General features: G+C 59.0%; 2 protein-coding genes across 2 annotated transcripts in view; one reads left to right on the top strand and one right to left on the bottom strand.

Moving 5' to 3' along the window:
* LOC128153230 (thyroid hormone-inducible hepatic protein-like) overlaps positions 1–8865 on the top strand; it is a 56695-nt gene extending 47830 nt beyond the window's left edge. Inside the window, exons 2-3 of the mRNA XM_052812257.1 lie at positions 7795–8209; positions 8495–8865. Of these exons, the coding sequence (XP_052668217.1) occupies positions 7799–8191 (393 nt within the window). The 5' untranslated portion in view covers positions 7795–7798 and the 3' untranslated portion in view covers positions 8192–8209; positions 8495–8865. The remainder of the gene's footprint in view (positions 1–7794; positions 8210–8494) is intronic.
* LOC128153231 (thyroid hormone-inducible hepatic protein-like) lies at positions 3924–4995 on the bottom strand. Its single transcript, XM_052812258.1, has 2 exons — positions 4580–4995; positions 3924–4294 (listed from the first exon to the last, which is right to left on the bottom strand). Exon 1 carries the CDS (start codon positions 4988–4990, stop codon positions 4598–4600), a length of 393 nt encoding a protein of 130 aa, XP_052668218.1. The 5' UTR covers positions 4991–4995; the 3' UTR covers positions 3924–4294; positions 4580–4597.
* Positions 8866–17250: the final 8385 nt, after the last annotated feature.

The raw sequence follows: 17250 nt of genomic DNA, 5'->3' as shown, positions 1-17250 counted from the left end.
TGCCTCGTCACCAGGGACTGATTCTGCTCCCAGGTGATGTTTCAGCAGAACTTCAGAGCTCCTTGGATCCGCTGGTGAAACCCAGCGGAGCTCCGTTTGCGGCCGCTGCTGTGGCCGCTGGCTCACCTCGCTCTGTGCCCATCCCTTCTGGGCCCTCCTCTCTGCCAGAGGGGACAGGGACGAGCGTACCCCTGCACAGGCCACGTGTCTGGGCTGTGCGTTCAGCAGATCCACACGTTTTTCTGCACGGAAAACGGGGATCGGCTTTTCCTGATGTTGCTGTTGACATACGGAAGACAGTCTTTACAATGAGTGTGGGAAGACACTGGAACACGTTGCCCAGAGAGGTTGTGGATCCCTTGAAGCGGTTACGATCAGGTTGGACGGGGCTTTGACCACCCCGATTTAGTGGAAGATGTCCCTGCCCAAAGCTGGTTATGTTAAGGAGGAAGGTGACCATGAGCTGGATTAAATAGTGACCAGGGAATTGCGGAAGGGACTTTGAAAATCCGGAAGGTGTCAGCCCGAAAGGAAGCATGAAAGCTCCCAGCGTGAGGGAGAGACCTTGGAGGGGCAATGGCAGGAGTCAAAGCCCGCCGGGCGCTGCCAAAAGCAGCCCTGCTGGCATCCCAACCTCCACCCAGGCCTGGCAGAGCATCCTCCTGGTGGGACGCTGCGAGCAGCCTGCAGCCAGAGCTCCTGGGCTGACGGCACGGGGGGCACCAGGCGGGGAGAGAGCCAGAGTCGGCGATGGAGAGGCTGGAAGGCACCTCTGGGGACGATCGAGTCCAGCCCCTGCTCAAGCAGGGTCAGCGACGGGAGCGTGTCCGGTTGGGTTCCGGGTATCTCCGAGCATGGAGACTCCACCGCCTCCCTGGGCAGCCGGTGGCAGTCTTTGACCACCCGCAGCTTTAGGGGGAAGTAAATGAATAAAAAACTAAATGTTTTTCTTACGTTCAGGTGGGATCTCCTGTACTTCAGTTTGTGCCCATCGCCTCTCGTCCTGGCGCTGGGCGCCACTGGGAAGAGCCCGGCTCCACCTTCTCCACAGCCCCATCAGGTCTTCATACACATGGATGAGATCCCCCTGAGCCTTCTCTTCTCCGGGCTGAACAGTCCCAGCTCGCTCAGCCTCTCCTCGTACGGACGATGCTCCGGCTCCTTCATCAGCCTCGTGGGCCTCCATGGACTCTCTCCAGTGTGTCCATGTCTCTCTCGTACCGGGGAGCCGGGACCGGACCCAGCGCCTGGATGTGTCCCACCAGGAGAAAGCAGGGGGGAAGGATCCCCTCCCTCCGCCTCCTCCCGGGAGGCTGGTGGCCGTCTTTGCCCTGAGGACGCCGTGCTGGCTCGTGGCCACCTTGGCCACCCAGGGAGCCAGGCGTGGGGGTGCGCGGGTGTGAATTCGTGGGGTGCTTTCCCCCCAGCGCCTGCCCGAGCGGGCAATAGGCAGCAGCAGGGGGTACAGCTGAGGCCAGAGCCCCCCGAATCCGAAGGCAGGGGTGTGCAGGCAGGGAACCTGCCCTGCTGGGAGGGGCGGGGGTGCTGGCAGCCCACCCATCCTTGGGGGTGGTGGGGGACCTCTGGGGACTGGGTAGAGAAGGGTATTTGGGATTCCTTACGTGTGTAACGTTTTGGGTCAAAACCGCACTTCGTGTCCTGTCTTCCTGATACCGAGCCTGGGTGCCCAGGTCACCGCTTTCTGCCTAACTGGATGTCATTAGGCAGATATAAATAACCTGCTGCAATCCTGATCTGCTCCAAGGATGTGAACGGAAAAGTTTGTTTCCCCGTGGCGACTGGCAGCGGTGCCGGTACCGCGGGATCCTTTCCAGGGCAGCGCAGAGCCAGCATCCCCCTGCCACGCTGGAGAGGGCTGGATCTGCCCCGTCTGCCCTCGTCCTGCCAGGGACCTGCGCTGCGTTTTTTTAAGGACAAAGACCTTTCCTGTGACCATCTCGCCTCCCTTATCAGCCCTGTCCAGCTGCGGTGGCCAGCAGCAGGGCACCGTCGGGGGCTTGACGCATCCCCGGGGCAGCGTGATGCAATGCCCTGCAATCGGAGCAGGCAGAAATTTCCTATGAGACAGCAGGGTCGGGGCCGGCTGGCCAGGCAGGAGCTCGCAGAGAGGGGCCTGGGGGTGCTGGGGGATTGCAAGCAGACCGTCGGTCGTCAGCGTGTCCTTTCAGGTGTCTCACAAACCTTTTCTGGGAACATCTCCCATCAGTCACGTTCAACAGCGGTGGTGAGCGCCTCCCTGGCTGTCCCGCTGTGATACTTCCCCGGGGCACCACCAGCCTCTCCAGCTGCCCAGCGCACAGCCCGAGCCAAAAGCCATTGACGGAGGTGACCACCATCTTCTCCAGGTGACAGAAGTCCCATCCCTGAGCTCCAGCCAGGTGGACCACCACAGGGACATCACCTCCTCTGTGGTCCTCACCTCACCGGGAACCAACGTCCCTCCATTCCTCACGGTTCCACAGCCGGCTCTGCCACCAGCGTGGAGGCAGAGGAGCTCCAGAGGTGTTCTGGAGTCCCCACGTCCACCTTCCAGCTCCACTTCTGCCGTGGCACGAACCATCGCACCGCAGCTGGAGGTGGCTTTGCACTGGGGGCGGCCTGGGTCTCTCCCAGTATGGCCCTCGTGCTCCCTTTTCTCTGGATAAGACAAGGCTTCAACTTTGCCCAGGCTGAGGAGGGACGCGGAGGGCAGATCTGCTCTGAAGTCCTCACGCTGGCTGGAGGCACTTGTGTTTGCCCGCGTTTTGGGGGACTTGGTGCTCAGCAGCCGCTTTCACAGAAAAGCAATGCTTTTGGGCCGTGGTGCAATGAGCTCCTTGGGTCTCTGTGGCCACAGACGTGGTGTTTGGGCAAGCCTCCCCGCTGACCCACCATCCTCTTGGGGAGCACGTCCCCAGCCACGGCTTGGGAGGGGGGAAAATGCCACCACGCGTGTGTCGGAGTGTCCCCATGTTGTCCCCAGCACCTCTTGCTGTCAGATCTCCCACGCCTCTGAGTCCTCCGAGCCCCCCGGGACTGCTCTTGTCCTCGCTTGAACCTGACCGGGACAATTTGAGATGTGAGGCAGCTCTGGATCCGGCCCCAGCAGACCCCTCCAGAGCCCCTGGCCCCCTGGCTGGACACTCGGCCACTGGTGGCTGGAGACCCTGTCCCGGCTGCCTGTGCTCGGGGAGGACAAGCTGAAGCCAGCGTGATCTCAACAGCCGGGAGAAATGGCCTGGAGGAGCGAGAGGAGATGGGACCCTCCACCGTAACCCCAAGATTTGTGTCTGGGCATGGGGCTGGGGTCCCGGGGGCAGCTGCTTTCCGCAGGCGCGGAGACCTGCAGCTCTGCCGGCCCCTGGGGACGGTCCCCAGGCTCAGCCCCGCTTGGGGCAGCTCCAGGGCAGAAACCCCTGACGGGCAGGAGAAAGGCACGGGGAGCTGTGGGGCACGGGGCAGCGCCAGCAGTGGTGGGACAGCCCGGGGGAGAGCTTTGAAGAGAATCCCGAACCTGGTGACTGTCTCTAGCACGGGTCGACGTCTCCCACCCTCTCTGCTAGGTACGCAGCAGCAGGCTTCAAGAAGAAGTTTCTGCACTCTGAGGGCGGTGAGGCACTGGCACGGGCTGCCCAGAGAAGTTGTACATTCCCCATCCCTGGCAGTGTTCAAGTTCAGCTTGGTCGGGGCTTTGAGCAGGCTGGTCTAGTGGAAGGTGTCCCTGCCCATGGCAGGGGGCTGGACTAAGTCTCAGGAGGTCCCTTCCAGCCCAAACCACCCCGTGACTCTGTGACTCGCTGTCCCTTCCAATTCCCCATCATTGCACTGGAAAGTCCCCTCCCAGCCGAGCCCGTGTACCCCCGCCCCGTGCCGGGGCACTCTCCGAGGCCTCCAGCCGGCAGAAAGCACCCCACTGACAACGGTTTACAGCGCTCGTTTTATTAGCAAAGAGTGGGGCAACACCCCTCGGAGTCCAGGTACCAGCTGGAAAAGGGCTCGGCGGTCGCAGGGGACCGTCGGAGGTCGGGGCCACCGCCTTCGTGCCGCGCTCTGAAAATAACGAGGAGGGCGCGAGCCTGCGACTCTTCCAGTGGCGCTCCCGGCGCGACCAGATGCTTCTTCCTACGAGGACACGGCACCGGCCGGTTCTCGGGCGGTCGCAGCCGTCGCCGGCGTGCGGTGCCGGCGCCGGGAGATCGGCCGCCGCGGCGCGGGGAGGGCGAGCGGGGCTGGGGAAGAGCCCGCGATGGTCGGCGATGGGGACGTCCTCTCCTTCGTGCCGCCAGCGCTCGTCCTGCAACAGCAGCCGTCCTTAACCCCAAAGGCCACCCCCGGGAGATACCCGCTCCGCCAGCCCGCGGTCCGTAGACCCGGAATCCCCGGAGCCTGCGCGCGGAGGGACGGGACGAGTCCTCTCCTTCGGCACGGAGACGGAAATCCGCGGCACCGGAGGGGTCGGCCCGCGCTTCAAGGCGCTTCCCGGTGGACGCCCACCCCTGCGGTGCGGGGGACCTCTCCGGGGACATCGGCCGCCCCTCGCCCCGGTGGCCCTGGGCTCCGCGTCCCCCCCAGCTCTCACCTGGCGTCTGGGGCAGGGTCACCAGCTGGGCTGCCCCTCGCTGGGGCTGATCTGCTCCAGGATCTGGCTGTACCTCCGGGTCAGGGCGTTGGTGTCCCTGGTGAGGTGGGTGAGGACCTGCTGCAAGCCGGCCAGGTGGTGGGACAGGCGCTCCTCCAGCTGGGCGTCCACGGCGTCCGAGGACGCGTCGGCGTCGGCGTCGGCACCGGCGGGGCTCTGGTCGGTGACGGAGGCCAGCCCTTTCTCCACCACGGGCTTGATGGCCTTGAGGAGCTGGTAGCGCTCGTAGAGGTCCGCACGGCCGCCCGTGGCCGGGGCCGCCCCCTCCTGCTGCGGGAAGACCCCTCGCAGCAGGCTGGGGAACATCACCTCCCGCTCCATCTTCTGGGTGGCCGAGAAGTACTGCTCCATGGCCCTGCTCCGCTCCCTTCTTGGGGTGCCGCCTGCTCCCCGTCCCCGCCGAGGGCTTTTTATGCGGGACCAGGGCACGTCCCTCCTCCGCTGTCCTCTCCTGCCAGCCTGGAGCCGGGCGGGACGGCCGTGGGGCCGGGCTTGGCTCCAGCCCAGCTGGGGCTCGGCCGCGCCGTGGCCCTGGCTCTCTGCAATCCGTCCCGCTCCGGCCTCCCGTGGCCTTCGCCCGAGCTGGACGGGGTCCTGCCGCGTCCCCACGCCGGGTGCTGCGGGGCGGCCGGCAGTGGAGGTGCCGGGGACCTCTCCTCTCCTGCCCTGCCCCGTCCCGAGCCCCCGACATCTCCGTTCCTGGGGCACCGGGAGCGTGGGGCCAGATCCTGCCCCCCGCTGCGGGCACCAGTGCTGCCGGGGGTGGCCCTTGCCTCTCCCCCCTCCTTGCTGCCACGCGCTCGGGACGTGAACCCTCCGCCGACATTGAGCAACCCTCTTCTGTCCGCAACTGCTCCCTGGAGCCGGCGGTGGCAGCCACCCGTGTGGAAAATCTCACTGGGGATGCTCCGCTGTGTGGTGTCCCACCTGGGATCCCGGGGACGCGGGATGGGGACGGGGATGGGACTAAACGCCACAACGGGAAACCGCCGTGGCACGGAGCTGTTGCTTCCCACGGGGGGTGCGCAGATGGGGCCGCCATCTCCCCCAGTGCCCCCGTGGTGGGGCAGGGGCCGCGGCTGGGGCAACGGCCCGTGCCCGCGGTGTGTGGCAATCGAGGAAGATTTGTTCTATTTGGGGAAAGGCCGCAAGGTCCCTTGTCCCTTTTGCAACCCTCCGTGGTGGCCGCTCTCCCGCTGCCTCCCCCCTCCGTGTCCCAGCCAGGTGTCTGCTGGGAGATGTCCTTCCCCGGGGGGACATGTAGGCAATTGTCACCCCAGCCAGCCCCTGGGAGGGGGCTCGGTGCCACGACTCCCCAGGACATGAGTTCCCTCCCCAGGCATGTTCTCAGCCCATGGGAACGTCTCTGACCCAGCATCTCCCTGGAGCTCAGCCCAGGGCAGGGCTATGCTCTCTCGGTGGTGCCGCGGCAGGGACGTGACAGCAGGAGATGCTCGGGACGACACAGGGACACCTGGGGGCACGTGTGTGGTGGCATTTTCCCCGGGGATGGACTCCCCAGGAGGATGGCGGGCTGGCAGGAGGCTTGCCCAAACACTGGGTCTGCGGCTGCAGAGACCCGTGGATCTCATTGCATCTCCCAAGGGCTCCAACATCCCTGAGCGGCCTCCCCCGGGCCCCCACCTGGGGCTGGGTGCCCCATTTTGGCTCAGCCCATCCCCAGCCATGCCACAGCCTCACGGTGGCTGTGCTGGGCTCCAGCGCCGACCCCTCTCCCCCTGCTCTTGCCATCAGCTGCTGGCGGTGGCGGTTCCCCCCCCCAGTCTCTCCCAGCAGGATGTGGGGGGCCCATTTTTGGCTGATGGGGTCCCTGGAGGCATGGGGAGGGTTTGGGAATGATTCATGTCCCGATGACAGGGATTTGGGGAGCGACCTGCGGCTACAGAGCCCATGTAACGCCCTGACGCGCTGCCCCGAGCGCTGTGTCAGCTCGGGAGGATGATGCCAAAGCCGAAAAAAGGGAGCAGGGGGGGCAGAGTGTCCCCCGTCTCCCTCTGCCCCAGGAGCCCTGCAATGTCCCCACTCATCCCAGCAGCTCCACAGTGGCCCAGCCCCAAAACCTGGCCAAGCTCCCTGCACGGGGCCAGCAGCACCCACGCACCTCGGTGTAGCGCTGGGTCCCACGGCAGGACCCAGCAGAGATGATGGGGGCACCCAGTAAGGGACAAGAGGGGCGGTGGGGACGGGTCGGGGGGGGGACAGGGCAGGCGGCAGCGTGGGCACCTGCCTGGGACGTGGAGGGGTGATGGGAAAGCTGCCACCCGCCGAGGGTTGCAAAAGGGACGAGGGACCCCGTGGCCTTTCCCGAAATAGAACAATTTTCCCCGATTGCCACACACCGCGGGAACACGCGGGGACGGGCCGTTGCCCCAGCCATGGCCTCTGCCCTGGGATGGGGGCAGTGGGGGGGGGTCCCTGTCCGCACTCCCCCGCGGGCAGCAATGGCTCCGTGCCACTGCCACGGGAGTTTCACATCGTGGTGTCAGGTCCCCGAACCCGTCCCTGCCCGGCTGGGGGAAAGCCCAGGGGAAGGGGATGTTTTTGGAGACCCCCGTGGCTGGGCACCAGCTGGCTCCTCTGTCCCAGGCCCCCACGTGGGACCCCACATTGCAGCACATCCCCGGTGGAATTTTTCCCGTATGTCTGCAGAAGAGGGTTGCTCAATGTCGGCGGAGGGTTCACGTCCCGAGCGCGTGGCAGCAAGGAGGGGGGAGAGGCAAGGGCCACCCCCGGCAGCACTGGTGCCCGCAGCGGGGGGCAGGATCTGGCCCCACGCTCCCGGTGCCCCAGGAACGGAGATGTCGGGGGCTCGGGACGGGGCAGGGCAGGAGAGGAGAGGTCCCCGGCACCTCCACTGCCGGCCGCCCCGCAGCACCCGGCGTGGGGACGCGGCAGGACCCCGTCCAGCTCGGGCGAAGGCCACGGGAGGCCGGAGCGGGACGGATTGCAGAGAGCCAGGGCCACGGCGCGGCCGAGCCCCAGCTGGGCTGGAGCCAAGCCCGGCCCCACGGCCGTCCCGCCCGGCTCCAGGCTGGCAGGAGAGGACAGCGGAGGAGGGACGTGCCCTGGTCCCGCATAAAAAGCCCTCGGCGGGGACGGGGAGCAGGCGGCACCCCAAGAAGGGAGCGGAGCAGGGCCATGGAGCAGTACTTCTCGGCCACCCAGAAGATGGAGCGGGAGGTGATGTTCCCCAGCCTGCTGCGAGGGGTCTTCCCGCAGCAGGAGGGGGCGGCCCCGGCCACGGGCGGCCGTGCGGACCTCTACGAGCGCTACCAGCTCCTCAAGGCCATCAAGCCCGTGGTGGAGAAAGGGCTGGCCTCCGTCACCGACCAGAGCCCCGCCGGTGCCGACGCCGACGCCGACGCGTCCTCGGACGCCGTGGACGCCCAGCTGGAGGAGCGCCTGTCCCACCACCTGGCCGGCTTGCAGCAGGTCCTCACCCACCTCACCAGGGACACCAACGCCCTGACCCGGAGGTACAGCCAGATCCTGGAGCAGATCAGCCCCAGCGAGGGGCAGCCCAGCTGGTGACCCTGCCCCAGACGCCAGGTGAGAGCTGGGGGGGACGCGGAGCCCAGGGCCACCGGGGCGAGGGGCGGCCGATGTCCCCGGAGAGGTCCCCCGCACCGCAGGGGTGGGCGTCCACCGGGAAGCGCCTTGAAGCGCGGGCCGACCCCTCCGGTGCCGCGGATTTCCGTCTCCGTGCCGAAGGAGAGGACTCGTCCCGTCCCTCCGCGCGCAGGCTCCGGGGATTCCGGGTCTACGGACCGCGGGCTGGCGGAGCGGGTATCTCCCGGGGGTGGCCTTTGGGGTTAAGGACGGCTGCTGTTGCAGGACGAGCGCTGGCGGCACGAAGGAGAGGACGTCCCCATCGCCGACCATCGCGGGCTCTTCCCCAGCCCCGCTCGCCCTCCCCGCGCCGCGGCGGCCGATCTCCCGGCGCCGGCACCGCACGCCGGCGACGGCTGCGACCGCCCGAGAACCGGCCGGTGCCGTGTCCTCGTAGGAAGAAGCATCTGGTCGCGCCGGGAGCGCCACTGGAAGAGTCGCAGGCTCGCGCCCTCCTCGTTATTTTCAGAGCGCGGCACGAAGGCGGTGGCCCCGACCTCCGACGGTCCCCTGCGACCGCCGAGCCCTTTTCCAGCTGGTACCTGGACTCCGAGGGGTGTTGCCCCACTCTTTGCTAATAAAACGAGCGCTGTAAACCGTTGTCAGTGGGGTGCTTTCTGCCGGCTGGAGGCCTCGGAGAGTGCCCCGGCACGGGGCGGGGGTACACGGGCTCGGCTGGGAGGGGACTTTCCAGTGCAATGATGGGGAATTGGAAGGGACAGCGAGTCACAGAGTCACGGGGTGGTTTGGGCTGGAAGGGACCTCCTGAGACTTAGTCCAGCCCCCTGCCATGGGCAGGGACACCTTCCACTAGACCAGCCTGCTCAAAGCCCCGACCAAGCTGAACTTGAACACTGCCAGGGATGGGGAATGTACAACTTCTCTGGGCAGCCCGTGCCAGTGCCTCACCGCCCTCAGAGTGCAGAAACTTCTTCTTGAAGCCTGCTGCTGCGTACCTAGCAGAGAGGGTGGGAGACGTCGACCCGTGCTAGAGACAGTCACCAGGTTCGGGATTCTCTTCAAAGCTCTCCCCCGGGCTGTCCCACCACTGCTGGCGCTGCCCCGTGCCCCACAGCTCCCCGTGCCTTTCTCCTGCCCGTCAGGGGTTTCTGCCCTGGAGCTGCCCCAAGCGGGGCTGAGCCTGGGGACCGTCCCCAGGGGCCGGCAGAGCTGCAGGTCTCCGCGCCTGCGGAAAGCAGCTGCCCCCGGGACCCCAGCCCCATGCCCAGACACAAATCTTGGGGTTACGGTGGAGGGTCCCATCTCCTCTCGCTCCTCCAGGCCATTTCTCCCGGCTGTTGAGATCACGCTGGCTTCAGCTTGTCCTCCCCGAGCACAGGAGAAAGGGCTGGCCTCTGTCAATGACCAGAGCCCGCCTGGCACCGATGCCGATACAGCCCTAGATGAGGGTGCAGACAGCAATCTGGAAGAGCGCCTGTCCCATCACGTCAATGGCTTGCAGCAAGTTCTGACAGACCTCACCAAAAACACCAAAGCCCTGACCCGGAGGTACAGCCAGAACCTGGAGCAGATCAACCGCAGTGAAGATCAGTCCAGCTCTTGAGCCCGCACCCCCAGCCTCTGAGGTAAGAGCTTGGGGAGATGCTGTGCCAAGGAGGAGCTGGCTGAGGGGTAACGCACTTTGCCCTCTTGCCCCATAGCTGGGTTGCTTTCTAATGTTTGCATCACACCCCCAAATCCCAGGAGTTATGAGTCTGCACTTCATTGCTCAACAGACATCCTCCTGGATTTGTCTTTCTCAATTGCCCACTGGTGCAAGCTGTGCCACTGAACAAAGGTCGCTTTGTGAGCTCCACGTTGCCCCCAAGGCTCCTTGCAGCATAGGCAATGTCTGGCTGCTGCTGGGCAGAGACAAAAGATCCCAGGGACAAAAGGGCAGGGTGGTTGGAGGACCCTGAGCTCTGGACTCCAGAGCTGCCAGACACTGGTGCTCCAGCTGTTTCTCTTTTTTTCTCTGATGGAAAACACAACAGAGTCATTTTTAGGGAGCAATTTGGCACTTTCAGGTCTCCAAATGTCTAAATTTGACACGCCACCTGCAAAAGGCTCAGACACTTCAATCTTTCCATAGCCTGGAAAGCAAACCCATCCTCCGTGATGGTGGGACTTTCATCCCTGAGGGACACATCCCTGTGGCTCACCAGAGATGGGGCTCACAGTCAAGGTCCTTGTAGTGAAATGGAGAGTGTAGAAAGGTGACAGCAACAACAGGGAGCATTAATAGGGACTTTACAATGTTAACCCTCATTTTGGAGGAAACCAAGGCAGGAATGAGGACATCCTGGCCAAACTGTGTTCGTTATCCCCACAGGGTGATCTGTCGTCCGCAGCCCAGCGGCACTTTTTCTCCTGTGCCAAGTCCCACCGAGGAAGATCCTTCGTGAGCAGCGCAGAACTCGGCCGTCTGCCCGCCGGGCGCTGCCTGTACCATCCGACTCGCCCTGCAGCTGATCCTACTGGCAACCTTGCTGCTTTGTTTCAGGCCTGTCCCAGGAGGATTTCTGCAGGGCAGAAATGAGTGTTTCATGTTACTTCTTTGTAGAAGGCATCTGTAACTTCGAAGCAAGGCTTTTTTCTGCTTGTGCCTAAACCCCGCCAACCGGTCTCTTTGATAATGTAAATGAAACGCAAAGCCTTGTGCAAATGTGTCCCGTGTTTCCTACCAGCTGTCGCTTCTGTATAGCTACTGTCCCCCAGCCCATGAGGACGAGGGGACCTTGGCCACCAAGGCCACACTCCAGTGCAGGGAGGTGAGCTGGGTTTCTCTGGCAGGGAGTGGGAATTGGGTTTGCGTTGGGATGGATGGCTCTCCCGTCTTGCAAAAGCTTGGTGTAATCCTACCATCACCCTGTCCTGGGTGCTGGGATCCCAACCTGCTCCCCAGCATCCTTCCTTCCCTTCCCCAACATCCCTTCCTTTCTTGGACCCCCAACTTCTCAGCTCCCCACCCCAATCGGTACCTGCACATCCCTTCCCTCGGCCCACACTCATCCAGCCCTTCAGACCCAGCACCATCTCCACCACACACAGCCCTGGGGACAACCTGCCGCAATCCCCGCCAGCCCCAGCAACACCGGGAGGCAATTCTGCCTCCTCCCTGCTTCGCCATGGCACCCTCCAGAGCTGGGGGCAGAGGAGGAGGAGGGGATGCTCAGCTGGGGTGAATAGGAAGGCAGGATTTTGCTCACCTTCTATTCCTGTGAGCTGTGGGGAGACCAGGGGCGAAGCCCTCACTGGGTGGGTGGGCAGGGGGTGCAAGCCCTGCGTGGGGGGGTTGGAGTGATCAGCACAAGCTGGGTCCCACCTCCAGGTGACTCCTTCCCTCCCAGACACATCACCTGGAGACGTCCTACTGAGCTGGGCACTAAAGGGAGATGTCCCCTTGCCCCTTCAGGCCATTTTAAAACAAATTCAGCTGTTGAAATAGCGTTGCTTTAGCTGAACAAACACTGGTCCTCCATCAGCTTTGTGCTTTTGATTAAAGAAACTGGAGATCTGTGAGCGTCTGTGGTGAGAGGAGGACTGCGACCATGCCCTGGGCTGCAGGCTCCAGTTGTGTTGCATGTGTTGCTGCACATGCTCTCTGAATCTGCCGTATCACAAGAGTGAAATAACATCCCTCAGACTGAAATCAGAGACTCATCAGCTCTACAAGTCTCAGTCTAAAATGGGCAAATGTTCTGCAGATGGTTCCCTTTTCTTCCCATCACCTGGAGGCAGCTCCATGCCTTGGTCATGGGTTCATGTTCATGTTAACCCCTTTAGTGGGGCCCTGATTGCTCAGCAGCACTTTGAAGCTCCACAGCACTGTAAAGAAACAGAAAAGCAGGAACTCCATCCCTTGCTTTTATTTTAGTGAAACCTTAATAGCACAGAAAAAAAAGAAAAATTATTGCACAATTTAACAATGAAATGCACTGCGGCTTCAAAGCGTCCCCCCACCACACCCCCTGTCCTGATATCCTCAGCAATGGTAGATGCTGTCTCAAAATCAGTCATGCTTAAATCTCTGCACAGTCTCAAAAACACCCCAGAAGCACCGACTGTCCTACAGTCCTTGCACAGAAGGAACCTAGCAGTGGTCTGGGGACACCTGATGCCCCACATAATTCCTCAGGGGAATACATTCTCTTTGACAAGCAGGATCATCCCATACCCAGGCAGAGTTTTGCTATGGATCAAAACTAAACATGATCCCCTTTATGCTGCTTTAATAGATGAAAACTGATAAGGAACCTAGTTGTGTTAATGGAGACCCTCTCTGCAGTGTACTGACCACAAGAAGAGACGAGCTCCCTGGCTGCCTGCTGAGCAGCGAGTTTATGCGTCAACCAAACCAGGTCAGCTTCCCATGAGGGCATGAAGAGTTGTGTGGCCTCTCCTGTGTACCTGTGGCTCTTGCGCAGTAAAAAAAAAAAAAACAAACCCAAAACAAAAAACCCCAACAAAAAACCTCCCTCCCCCTAAATGTTTTCTGGTTAGTATCCTTTTTTTGTCAGCTGGTTGGCAGAGACTATCTGATGGACTAGAAAAAAGCAGAAGGTACTGTCACAACTGAGGAGAGTAATCCTTCTGTACATTTTCCCTTCCTCTGTGAAGGAGAAGATGATGCTGGGCACAAGACATATTATTTTTTTGCTCAGTTTTCCCATTTGTTCTTACCTTCCCTGAGACTTTGGGGACCCACCAAGGCTGAAAATATAAGACTGTGCCATGTAGGGCAATGGGACTGGGAAAGTGTCTCAGCAAAGAGGATAACCTGAGCCTGGCAGTCCCACTATTGCTCTTCAGGCTTCTCCTGCTGTGGCCATGGGGAAAGACTCAGGGGCTGGAAGACCCAGGTCTGCCTGTAGCCCCTCTACCGACCAGGCAGAGGCCTGGGAGAAATTCCTACATCTTGCCCACCCACAGCTCTGAGGATGGTCATGTAGGGGGTACAGAGGCATTACTAGCTTAAAATGTATGGTTGGTATTATATATAACTGGGCATGTTTGGGTGTCTTTGATGGGTGCAGCAAAACTCTGCAGCATCTCCAGCTCTCCTGGTCTTACTAGGATTCATTTAGCTTTTTCCCTGTATGCATCCACGTGATTAGATTAATATCTAGTCATTTGTTTAAGAGAAAGACTTGCTGCCCCTTGTGACTAAGCGAATTATCTTAAAAAGTGCTATGCAAGCATTTCAAAGCTCAAAACCAGAATGCAAATAAAAAGGACTCCCACATATACATGGTGAGGGGACAAAAATATTTGTAAGGTACACGTGTACGTCTTAGAGATACATTCCATATGCATTATTTTGTATATATATGCATACATGTTAATCTTTGTTTCAGACAAAACTTTTCATGGGGAGGGAGCAGACTCAGATTTCGGAAGGGAAGAATTTATGACATAGAATTCAGGACCTGTGAACGGTCTATTTTTTGCCCAGCACTCCTTGTCTGATCCTGGTCAACCTTTTGCCAGTCTGGTCCTCAGCTTCCTCTTCTCCTTGCTTAAGAGTTAATGCTCATTCAGAGCTTTGACTTAGGGGGAAGACACAATGTGCAGAGCAAGGGCAATTCTCATTTGCTGCATTCTGTTCTCCCAGGGTTTCTTAGAGACAGACACTCCCTGAAGACCCAGGACTGCACAAGGACAAATCAAAGTATCCATAAATTGTTGTGAATATTGTGTCCAAGCACCCATCAGGGAAACAGGGCAAGAGTTGATAAAAACCAGAGCTTACCATTGCACTGAAGCTCTGCAAAGGGAAGAAGGCATTTCTGCAATGGTGTGAACGTTGGGAAATGCCCCTATAACACCCAGTCTGAGCTGCTGTAATGCGGAAAGCGTGAGCAAAATGTGAATAATGTGTGAAATGGGAACTGTATAAACCATCCAATTGCATCAACAGCCCAAGTCAAGGGAGGAGGTGCTGGAAAAAATACTGCCAAACCACATATCCTTTGGCAGGAACATCTCAGCAGGGGACAGGGATATCTGCCACTGATACCCAGAGGGAGCCCCAGGAATGTAGATCCTTTCTCTAGCTCCCCAGCAGCTTATTTCCACAGCAGATGCCCAAAGATTTCCTCTTGATCGAAACCTTGGTCTCACAGGGTCCCACAGATACACAGCCAAAGTCTGTCTTCTCTTTCCCTCCTTATTTCTGTGCATCTAGCTGGCAGCAAATGATCTTATCTCTCAGCCTTGCTTTTCCATGACTAGCCCAGTCTCTCCTCTCCTTCTACCAGCTTGGGAGAAGTGAGTTGTAGCCTCAGCAATAAGACCAGGCATAAACCCACTGGCTGGGTTGCCATCCTTCATAGACTACATTGAAATAATCCTCTTTTCTGCAGATCATCCTTTTTCTGGTTAGGCCGACAGCATCAGCCTGAACTTGGACTAGAGACAACCCCGTGTCCCTCAAGATGGAGCGACCAACTGAACGGACTCATGCCAACACCTTCAATAGGACTGTTGTGTGACAGAGACCTGGGAATAGCGGCACCCATACACTCAGCTCTGCCCCACGCACCCCACGTGGCACGTCAAGCGTTGGGAGAGAGCTCAGGAAGGGAAAGCACATGAGAGAGACGGCCAAGAAGAGCGCACTGTTGTATCTAGTTTGGCTTCTTGCTCCAAGAAAGCCTACAACCTAAGCTGAACACAATATAAACACGGGAAAGAAGCCAGTGGGCATGAGGATCAGGAGAATAATGTGGTTTCTCAGGAATGTGGACACTGATGGGCCTGTTGGGTTGGTTTAACCGATGGCAGTATGAGTGTTTAAGCCTGTATCCCAAGGATGCCTCCCCCGTTCATCCACTGGGGACGGCACATGCACTTGCTCGGCCAGGAGGCATTTTGCTCCTTTAGCTTTTGATGGTGTCCTGGGGCCTGTTCGAAGCCAACTCAGCTCTTGATACAAGCCACCAGCCATGCATTCCCCAGGTCTGTGAAGGTGGGTGGAGCTGATAAACAACTGGAAGGCAGCGGGTAGAAATGCCAACGGTGTTTGCACAGCATGTGGCTGTTTGATTTAGGAGTGGCTCCTGGACTGCAGAGCCACCAGCCCAGCTTCACCGGTGCAATTCCTGAGCACAGCTAAAGCAAACTGCTGATGGTTTTGCTTTTCAGCCATATCACGCTTCGTCCGGCTATGCTAGAAGTTTGCCCACATGAGGGTCTCCCCCTCACTGGGCACTGCAGGCTCCGCTAGGAACAAATCCCCAGGATCTGGCCGTGCAGGGTGCAGATGGAGTGATGTCAGTGACAGCTGATGTGAGGACAGTGACTCATGGATCCCAAGTGCTCGTGACCAGTGACAAAGAGATGCTTCACAAATTGCACAGGCTAGCCACGGGTCACTAGAGCAACCTGGCAATTTGCAGGAGTCAGTGAATGGGCTTCAAAAGACAAAAAAAATCTGTTTTTCCTGTGACCTTTGCAAGCGACCTGGCTTGTCTTGGTGCATCCTGCAGCAAACTCCAGGACAGAGATTGGGATGCCCTGCCAAGTCCCAGCTGGAATGAATACTATCCACATGGTAGTTCAGAAGAGCTGTGCCAAGTTTGTTGCCTCTCCTCTTTGCTAACCTATCCATCACTGTTTAAAATAACTTGGCTCACTCCCTAGCTTTCCACAGAAATCTCCTCCACTGAGATGCCCTGGAGCAGATGTGTCCTGGGAATCAGCTTCTTTAGGTGCCCTTTCCACCGATTTATCATCACTCCCAGCAGTGATAATGCTAAGTGGCTGTAATACACCATGAAGGGTGGAGATTAGGTACGGATTGTCACCTCCATGTTCCAGGCAAATGGTCCAGAGCAAAAGGGCTTTATCCCCTTGAGAAACTTAGATACTGGAGAAGAGGGAACAAGAGGAGAAAGGCAAACAGAAGCTGCTCCCAGCTGCTTCCCCACATCTGAACTTCTCATTTCCCTTCCTGTTTTAAGCATGTAATTCTTTTTTTTCCCCTTGGATTTAGTGTATTTACTTGTACTAGGGCATAAACCCCAAATCTGAATGTTGTTGATCTAATTCTCTTAAACAGAAGCTGCCAATTCAATGTGTTAAGGAAATCTGTTAAAAATACTTCTGTAGCTAATAATATTTTCCAAACCCAGTTCATTGTTATGTACATATTTATACAATTTTCAAAACCCACATATTTATTCCACACAAAGCCATTGTCAAGTTATTCATTCTTTGGCAGACACAAAGTTCTCAGCATTAGTATGATTATTCTTATGATTCATACTGTGGTTGCTCGTACAACGTCCAGGCACAGGCTAATCCTTTCATGCAAAGACAGTGAAAGGATGGTCCCTGCCTGAAAGAGCTTACAGTCTTGGAAATAACCCTCTTCTGTTAAAAAAACACATGAGCAGAGAGAAATCTACTTTTGACGGGTCTACAAAAGAAATGTCAGGGCCAGTAGCCATGCCAAGCAGAATAGGCAGGTGGCTTGAAGCATCACCGTGCTCAAGGAGTCAGGAGAGGACTGAAGAACATCTAACTGGTTCTTCTTCCTTGTCCTCCTCATGGCTGCGTGACCCATTTGGGAAGTCAGCCTCTCCAATAGGTCTCAGCAGCCTCCCCTTCGAGGGCAGGACCTTGCTGATCCTGCTTGATCTCCTCTGCAAACATCCCCAGAGCTCTCTTTCTCTGCTCAACAGCAAGCAGGTGGAGCCCCAACAGACCATCCGTGCATCAGTCGCAGCTTTAAAAAGCCCGAAGGATGAAGGATTTCAGGCATCCAGGCCAACTGATAACAAACATAAAGCCCAACAGAGATCCTGGGTGGAAATTCGATCTTAGTACAAATCAAACCCCGTTCCCCAAAGGCATAAACCCCACTAACCTCCCTGAAACAGCACAGCTGTGGCCAGAACTCTCCAGGGGTTGCGGAGCAGCAGCTACAATGGAGCTGCTGGTTGTGGGAATCCCAGGACCCTGGTCGCCTGAGGCTG

The sequence above is a fragment of the Harpia harpyja genome, chromosome 17 (genome assembly GCF_026419915.1).
Source record: "Harpia harpyja isolate bHarHar1 chromosome 17, bHarHar1 primary haplotype, whole genome shotgun sequence".
Lineage (NCBI taxonomy): Eukaryota > Metazoa > Chordata > Aves > Accipitriformes > Accipitridae > Harpia > Harpia harpyja.
The sequence above is the reverse complement of the archived record's forward strand: the minus strand, read 5'-3'. Positions and strand labels throughout refer to the sequence as shown.

Excerpts from the sequence above, each read along its gene's own strand:
- LOC128153231 (XM_052812258.1), bottom strand. The coding sequence starts at position 4,990 with ATGGAGCAGTACTTCTCGGCCACCCAGAAGATGGAGCGGGAGGTGATG.